Here is a 9,523-nt window from a genome sequence, read left to right on the forward strand (position 1 = left end):
TTGTTAATGTTGTCAATTCTCGATGAAAATAAGGTATGGATATTCCCATTGTTGTGAACGTTTTGCATTTATATTTTAGGGAATCCATTTTTAGCTCAATTTAAAATTAAGTTGATTTGTTAATGATCTTTCAAATTACAATTTTAAAACATAATAAAAGAATGATCTTTCAAACACATTATAAATGTGGCACGATATAAAATTTTGACATCGAAAAGATGAGTATGACTATTTTATCAAAAAAAATAAAAATACTCCATGTCATAAGACACATTTTTATAATTCTTAAATTGAACCAAATAAGCTGAAACTTTATAAGTTGAAGTCAAGTGAAATGATATTTAGATGGGTAATGGTAGAAACAAACAAAATGTATTACTCCAATTTTCACACTATTTTCGAAAATTTGTAATTACATCATCAAATTATTTTGTGCAATTATAACATCATCGAATTTTCGTCGAAGTTTGTTTGATATGCACCAAAAAATGACATCATTTTACAAAAAAAAAAAAAACCACATACATTTATTACTAGTAATCTGGGAATGCCGAAAATTTAAAGATGGTGTCAAAATTAATGTTGTAAAAATCTGTTAAAATGTAAACCTTGTATAAAAAGTAGAATGAAATATTTTCTATATATCGAAAATAAACTAAAACTTTTATAGTTTTATATGTGCAACTAAAAAAAAACAAATAAACTCGTAACTTAACTCCATTAATTAGGTCATTATGCGTCTTTAACGAGTTCTTGTATAATTAATATGAATATTTTTAGACGAAAGAGAAGTTAGATATTATTCCGAGTCCGAATCTATAATAATAAGAAGATAGGACAAGCCGAGCTTACGTTATTACATCCATAGAAATAACAACAAAAATAGCTAAACAAGGAGTATTTTTTTAAAAAATATTTTAATCGAGCAAAATTAAATTGAATTCATAAATTCGTTTTTTTTTTTTTTTTCGAATGGACAACACGTCACCACCAACATAGGTTGAAGCACGTTTATCATATATTTACTGAATAATTTTATATGGATGGAATATGAATTGAAAATAAGAAAAAGCCTTAAATAAAAAGAAAAAAAAAATGTGTGACTTCCAATTCCAGCTACAATGCTACATTTTGCAGAAGGGTACCTTTGTCATATTACTGCACACATACGTACAGGGACGATTCAGTGTGTGTGTATGTATAGGTTTACAGTGCGACGCCGGCTGACGCAGCGAGCTTATTATTACTATCTCTCTCTCTCTCTCACGCACTCACCTTTCTCTCTCTAACCCATCTTTTCTTTTCTCTTTCTTTTCCCATCTCTGCTTTTTCAGTTTCCTTGTTTTCTCATTCCATTTCCATCCCATCTCACCCTCTCTCTCTCTCTCTATAACTTTCTCTCTAGACTACTTCCACTTCACAAGCCACCGGGAAACCAATCCGCCGCTCATCCTCCGGCAATAATCGACCGCAATACACGCCGGAAATGCTACGTAAGCTGGATTCCCCAGCTATTCCGCGCCAATTTCTCCGGCCGTTGTGAGTTAATCGAACCCAGCAAAAAAGATAGAGAGAGAAATTGGAGAAATTGTTCAATTTCCAGCTGAAAAAGGGGGGAAAATGCCAGAGACGCTGCTATGCGTGAAGCCAGCCGAGAACGAGCGCAGAAAGCCAAGCAGCGAGAATTCCGGCGACAAATCCCTAGATAATGCTGCAGCCACCACCACCACCACCACGCCGAGATCAGTGATAATAGTGCCGCGCAGTAAATCTCAGGCGACCTGCCGGCGCGTGACGCCGGCGTCGATTCCCGACGGTGGACCCGGCGTCATCGAGAAGCGCCTCCCCAACGGCGATCTGTACATCGGGACATTCTCGAGCAACACACCCCACGGATCGGGGAAGTATCTGTGGAAGGACGGGTGCATGTATGAGGGAGATTGGAAGAAGGGAAAGGCGAGCGGCAGGGGGAAATTCTCATGGCCGTCGGGGGCGACGTTCGAGGGCGAATTCAAATCGGGTCGGATGGAGGGAACCGGCACGTTCATTGGGTCCGATGGGGATATGTACCGCGGCTCGTGGTCCGGGGATCGGAAGCACGGCTACGGGATTAAGCATTACAGCAATGGAGATTACTACGAGGGGCAGTGGAGGAGGAATTTGCAGGACGGACAGGGGAGGTATCTGTGGAGGAACGGGAATGAGTATATTGGGGAGTGGAAGAGTGGGGTGATTCATGGAAGGGGGGTTTTGGTGTGGAACAATGGGAATCGGTATGATGGGAATTGGGAGAATGGAAGCCCTAAAGGGCAAGGTGTTTTCACTTGGCCGGATGGGAGCTGTTACATGGGGAGTTGGACGAATGATTCTCCCAAGAATGGGAATCGGAATCCGAATCAGACGTTGAATGGGACTTTTTACCCTGCTCACAATGGCAAGAATGGTGGTGGTGTTGCTAACAATGGGGAAGTGAGGAATTTTGGGTGTAAATTGTCGGCGCCCTTGCTGGTTGTGGGGGAGGAGAGTATGGATATGATGGCGGGGGGAGGTGCGGGAAAGAAGAGGTCGTCTGTTGGGGCGGATAGGGCGTTCCCGAGGATATGCATTTGGGAGTCGGATGGAGAGGAGGGGGATATAACGTGTGACATTATTGATAATGTGGAGGCGTCTATGTTGTATAGAGATGGCTTTGTGTTTGATAGGGATGCTATCAAGCAGTTCAGGAAGAACCCTTGCTTCCTCAGTGGGGAGGCGAAGAAGCCGGGGGTGACCATTTCGAAGGGGCATAAAAATTATGAGCTGATGCTAAATCTCCAGTTGGGAATTAGGTAACAATAATGGTGATCCTAGTTGTAATGTTAATCTGTTTATGCTTCTCATTTGTATTGAGATGTTTCTATTATTGTGTTTGTTAATTAGGTATTCAATAGGGAAGCATGGTTCCATGTCGCGTAATCTTAAGCTCAGTGATTTTGATCCTAAAGAAAAGTTTTGGACAAGGTTTCCACCCGAGGGATCAAAGCTTACACCACCTCATCAATCCATTGACTTCCGTTGGAAGGACTATTGTCCTGTGGTTTTTAGGTAACTGATCTTGTTTGATCAAATAACTTTAGTATGTGCAGTTGCTAGTATGGCATGTGAGAAAGATTATATTACTTTTTGAACATATTTACTGCTGGATTTTGCTTAGATTTTGATTTCTTTATCTGCGTGTTCAGACATTTAAGGGAGCTATTTCAAGTTGATCCCGCGGATTACATGTTAGCCATTTGTGGGAATGATGCTTTGAGAGAGCTTTCGTCTCCCGGGAAGAGTGGAAGTTTCTTTTACTTGACACAGGATGATAGATTCATGATCAAGACAGTCAAGAAATCAGAAGTCAAGGTTTGTTGTCTAATTCTTTGACTTAAGAGAAGAAAAAAAAAATTATATGATTATGAAAATGTCGCATTGTTGGTAATCAACATTTACTGCTTATATCATCTTTCTGTATTGGTGGACTGGTTCAACTTGGATTGGACCACTTTGTTCTTGATAATTGTCATTGATATTGAAGTTTGGTGAATTATTTTTTCAGGTGCTTACTAAGATGCTTCCAAGTTATTACCAGCACGTCTGCCGATATGAAAATACCCTTGTAACTAAGTTCTATGGTGTCCATTGTGTCAAACCAGTCGGGGGCGTCAAGGTAAATAGTCGTTGCTATTATTTCAGTTCTCTGATAATGTTATGATCTTCTGCGAGATAGCTAATTAGAAATACATTTTTGAACAATAGACGCGTTTCATTGTGATGGGAAACATGTTCTGCTCAGACTACCGAATTCATCGAAGGTTTGATTTGAAAGGATCATCCCATGGACGGACAACCGATAAACCCGAGGGAGAGATTGATGAAACTACAACTCTCAAGGACCTTGACCTGAACTTTGTATTTCGGCTGCAGACCAATTGGTATCAAGAACTTATCAAGTTAGTGCTTCGATGCTTCCTGTTTATCTTTGGAATTTTCAATTTTAGATGATGGCTTTGTTCTAATCCGCTTAAGCACCTATACAGGCAAATTGATCGCGACTGTGAGTTCTTGGAGGCAGAGAGAATTATGGATTACAGTCTCTTAGTAGGTCTTCATTTCCGCGATGATAGCACTCGAGACAAAATGGGTTTGTCGCCATTTCTATTGCGTACAGGTAATTATAATTATCATCATAAGTGTTTGGTAATTAGTTTGTGGCACTGGGAGATTGCTTATATTAAACTCTTGCTTATCAGGAAAGAGCGATTCATTTCAGAATGAAAAGTTCATGCGTGGCTGTCGCTTCCTTGAAGCAGAGCTGCAGGACATGGATCGAGTTCTAGCTGGCAGGTAAAATTTTCAACCCACAGATTATGCTCTCTTTTTATGGATTGCTCTATAATTTTTTCAGAGAAATAAGTAGAAATTTTCAGCATGTAGTGTTTGATTTCTTTCGGGTTAGGTTTAGATTAATTACTTTTTATATAGTATTTGAATATGGTAGTTGAATAATTCAAAGAGCCTTTTGGATGGGGGTGGCTATGTAGTTTAGGCAGTTTATTAGAAGACAGTTGTTAGTGGGGTATAGGTTTTATTCTTCTTTTTCTTGCAATGCTGTTCTTAACATTATTTGGCAATCTATATCATTTAATGACAAAGTTGACATGCTGGTTTTGTTTCCTCTCTTAGCAAAAATGAATCTGTGGGTTCAAGAACTCAAATTCAACCTTATTTGGGATCTAGATTTATATAGATGTATATACCTTCTTAAATCTTATAGCAAATACTGTTCAAATTCTGAGTTTTGTTTCTTGTATTTGTTCATGATCAGGAAACCACTGATCAGACTAGGTGCCAACATGCCCGCACGAGCCGAGCGCGTGGCTAGGAGGAGTGATTTTGACAAGTATTCCAGTGGAGGAGTTAGCAATTTAAGACCCTCACGCAGTGGTGAAGTATATGAAGTAGTTCTCTACTTTGGGATCATTGACATTTTACAAGATTATGATATCAGCAAGAAGCTCGAACACGCATACAAATCATTGCAAGTTGATCCAACCTCGATCTCAGCCGTGGATCCGAAACTATATTCCAAAAGATTTCGAGATTTTGTTGGGAGAATATTTATAGAGGACAGGTGAAGCCAATGTTGGTGTGTGTTCTTAGGAAAATCTGGAACCCCTGGCTAGAATGCCAACGTGCTACACTCCTGAGTTGAGGCTGCAGAGTATATTATGTGCACGACCAGCCAATGATGGGTTCAACCGAGCCAAGGGAGGGGCGGATTGCGCGCGCGGTGCTATGTTTTTGCAGGATCAGCCGTGGCTGGCAACTTGTAAGTTTGTTTTGTACATTCAAATGTGGGAGGGAACATTTTGGGATTTTTTGGGTTCTTTTTTGTTAGTAAATGTAAGATTTGTGGAAATAGGAAAAAAGAAAAGGGAACTGAGCGTTTCCCCCAAAAAAAATATTCAAAAATATGGGAGATGGGATTTGAATAATGGCATTGTACAGCATACATGAAAAAGAGTTGGATAGAATTATTAAATTATTGAAGAAATTTTTGTTGAGATTTCAAAGCTTCTCTCTTTGATATGAAACCCCACCCATTTCTTCAGTGTTCTTTTAATGTGTGTGTGTAAGAGAGAGAGAGAGAACATTTGCTTTTTCTTTTGATTGCTGCAGTGAAAGAGAGAGGGGGCCTTGGGCCTTTGGCCTTTGGGACAGAGGAAAGAGATATAATAATACATGAAAAGGAGAGAAAGCAAAGGGGAGAAAAAGATGTGTTTGTTACACTTTTGTCTACTCGTTTCCTCCTTTTTAGTGTACCTGATTACACATTCTAATCCCAATATTTTGTTTATAAACAAGAAAAATATATATTTCGATCCCTCCACCAAGAAACTGTCATAGCATTTTGACTCATAATCTGGTCCCCCCTTCTTAAATTTCAAGGAACAAACTAACATGACACCTTTCAAAAGCCCAAATAAGTAATTTTGCAATCATAATTGCTTCATTCGATGGAATATATACAACGATTCTATACTAGTATTTTCATTTCCAAATTAGTGTTGTACTCCCCACGTCCCACGAATCTTGACACGTTTTCTTTTTTGAACAGTCCCACGAATCTTGACAAGTTTCCACTTTGGGTAATAATTATTACCTTCTCTCTCCTACTTTATCACTTTTATATTTTATTAACTACACACTTAAAATACTAATCTACAATTCCTTAATTCTCGTGCTGAATCCAAACGTGTCAAGATTCGTGGGACGGAGGGAGTACTTTAGAATTCTATACAAAGATAATTTCGAACTATCGAATTTAACCTAGTTTAGTTCTCCTTCTCTGATACTACTATAACTTTCCACACTTATCATATTCCCCACAGTAATCATGGGTAGAAGCATAAGTAAATTTCTCCAATTTCTTGGTTGCATTTTTTACGGCTACAAATTATTTGAAGCGAGGAGAGGAAATAATAGACAATGGGTGATAAAATAAAATGTAACCATTAATTTGTGTTTGTGAGGTTCAAATTGGTGATCGTGGAAAGCATGACAAAATTCAACCCTCTTTGTTGTTTCTTGGGAATGTGGAAGGCATTTTGGTCAATTTGATGCAATGATATAGAGATGCATATGGTTTTGTGTAATGTGTTAGCTAGGGTTTTATTATAAGTGGGTCAAAGTTATTGGAAGTGGGGCCCATAGGGTTTGTCATCTCTTGAGTGTGTCTCCTCTTTTTGACCTTGTTATCTTTTTCTTAGGATCTTCCCTTGTCTAATACCTCAGATCCCTTCTTCATCTCTCTCTCTCTCTCTCTCTCGCTAATATAAGTTTAAATACGAGCTTAACTTTAAAATATGAATATACAAATTATTTTTAGTTCTTTAGTCTCTAAATCTATAGTGAATACATTAAAATAATGAATGAATGCAAATATCTATATTTGAATTTTTTGAGTGGTGAAATTTTATTTATTTTTATCTCATTTTTTCCAAATACTACAATTTATTCACAGTGAATATAGTAATTTTATAAATTTGATGCAGTATTTTCAGTTCTCCCGATAATATAATTTTCACAATAATCAACTCATATATATGTAGGATTGAGATTTCATAGAACCCTTCCCTTAGATAATATATAGATTCAAATCTGGACAATTAATTGAAAAAGACGAACTGCACAGATGAATGATACATGACGCTAACATTAAAAGATTTCATTCTTAAAAAAATGCGGAGGGACAAAACATTCATTTTTTTATTTCTTGCAAAAACCATACATATGACAAAACAGAACACTGTATTTTACAAAACTGAATAATTTATGTTATAAAACAAAACCATGCACGACTAATTGCAAGAAAATATTTAAACTGAATTATGCATTCATATAAACTGAACCATGCATATTGTGTCAATGAACCGTACATCTCGTATCAGTGAACCATGCATCTCGCGTCAATGAACCCTACAGCATAAATGGTTCATTAACACAATATGAAGGGTTCATTGACATAATATGCACGGTTCAGTTTTATAATATTCATTGTTCTGTTGTGCAATATTTCTATCAAACGTTGTGCATATTTGTGTTTACCTTTATACATATTCATGTCCAATTATATGCATAACTATGACGGCGACGAGCAACGGCAAGAGGCATTAGAGGAGTCGCATAGTGATACTTTCTCATGCATATTTTTATCCAACGTTATGCAAATTTGTGTTTATGTTTATACATATTTGTGTTCAATTATGTTCATAATTTTGACGGCGGCTATGCCAAAAAAAATGAATTTTCGACAAAAAAAAATTAAAAAAATACTCCTCCGTGCACCAATTCGTGTTCCAATTTGTCATTTTTGTCCGTCCACCACTTTGTGTCCTACTTATTTTTAGTAACTATTTTCTTAACAAATAAATTAATTTTTTTTCTTAAAAGTCGTGCCCCTTCTCCACTCAATAAATAACAATACACTTTTTCTTAAAAATTGTGTCCCTTTCCCCTAGGACACGAATTGGTGGACGGAGGGAGTATTTTTTTTTAATTTTCAAAAATTTTATTCATATTTTACCCTTGCGTGTATTGTGCCTTGTAAGCCATTAGAAGGCAGCGTGCCACATACTCATATTGTGTGGCTCAAATTTGAATCTATATGCCACCGAAGAGAAAAGGTTCTATGTGATCCATTCCCTATATATGAAAACACTTCTTAAAATAAAAATAAAAATATTTTTCAATGTACAAATTTTATGTAGAATACGTATGAATTCATCCAACATGATTACGAATTGTGAAAAATAAATTTTTGTTACCTTTGGGATTCGAACCCAGGACCACGAATTCATCCAACATGGTTACGAATCAACCATAGATCTTGATAATCTAGTGAGAACCATAATTTTCGTGAGAACATGAGAACTATTAAAATTATTGCATCTGCTATACAAATTAATGCATCCACTATTAAATTTACTGCATTCGAAAAAAATAAAATGTTTGCTCCCTTCAGGATTCGAACTCATGTTTTGCATTCATCCAACAAGATGATGCATCCACCGTAGATCTTGATGATCGAATGACTCAAAATGGTTCTTCGTTCTTATTTTATTTAGTAGTTCTTATTTGAACCTCTCCCTATATAGGGTGATATATATATATATATATATATATATATATATATATATATATATATATATATATATGAGACCCCCTATTTTTCGTGTAACATGAGTACAATGAATAAGACACATAATACTAATGAACAAGATGTATATACTGATGAAACAATGCAGTATATATTGATGAATAACAAAATTTAAAATCTTCTGCTCCCTCCAGGATTCGAACCCTGTGAAAAAAAATCACCCTCCAGATACAATATCAGCCATAGGATTGATAAAATAAACGCACCAGATCGTGCCCTAGATCTCACTAAAATATATATATATATATATATATATATATATATATATATATATAGGCCAATGTTCAATGAAGAAGGCCTAAATGTAAGAAAGAAGAGAGAAGTAATCTCATCCGTTGATCTTATCTAATCTAACGGACATGATTTGTTCACGCCATGTTCAACGGATTTTTTCGTTGAACATGTGGGGGGTCGAAACCCAGAACCCCCAAAAATATTGTATATGTTCACGAATGTTCAACGAAAAAATCCGTTGAACATGGCGTGAACAAATCATGTCCGTTAGATTAGACAAGATCAACGGATGAGATTACTTCTCTCTTCTTTCTTACATTTAGGCTTTTTTCATTGAACCTAACCCTATATATATATATATATATATATATATATATATATATATATATATATATAGGGAGAGGTTCAAATAAGAACCACTAAATAAAATTAGAACGGAGAACCATTTTAAGCCATTCGATCATCAAGATCTACGGTGGATGCATCATCTTGGTGGATGAATGCAGATCCTGGGTTCGAATCCTGAAGGGAGCAAAATTTTTATTA

At 36.6% G+C, this 9,523-nt stretch overlaps 1 protein-coding gene across 1 annotated transcript; it reads left to right on the forward strand.

Moving 5' to 3' along the window:
- Positions 1-1,228: 1,228 nt before the first annotated feature.
- Positions 1,229-5,597, forward strand: LOC131014479 (phosphatidylinositol 4-phosphate 5-kinase 1-like). Its single transcript, XM_057942476.1, has 8 exons — positions 1,229-2,828; positions 2,920-3,084; positions 3,222-3,387; positions 3,581-3,691; positions 3,781-3,974; positions 4,062-4,192; positions 4,275-4,368; positions 4,850-5,597. Exons 1-8 carry the CDS (start codon positions 1,621-1,623, stop codon positions 5,157-5,159), a joined length of 2,379 nt encoding a protein of 792 aa, XP_057798459.1. The 5' UTR covers positions 1,229-1,620; the 3' UTR covers positions 5,160-5,597.
- The last annotated feature ends 3,926 nt before the right edge of the window (positions 5,598-9,523 follow it).

This window comes from Salvia miltiorrhiza, chromosome 1 (assembly GCF_028751815.1).
Source record: "Salvia miltiorrhiza cultivar Shanhuang (shh) chromosome 1, IMPLAD_Smil_shh, whole genome shotgun sequence".
NCBI classification, from domain to species: domain Eukaryota; kingdom Viridiplantae; phylum Streptophyta; class Magnoliopsida; order Lamiales; family Lamiaceae; genus Salvia; species Salvia miltiorrhiza.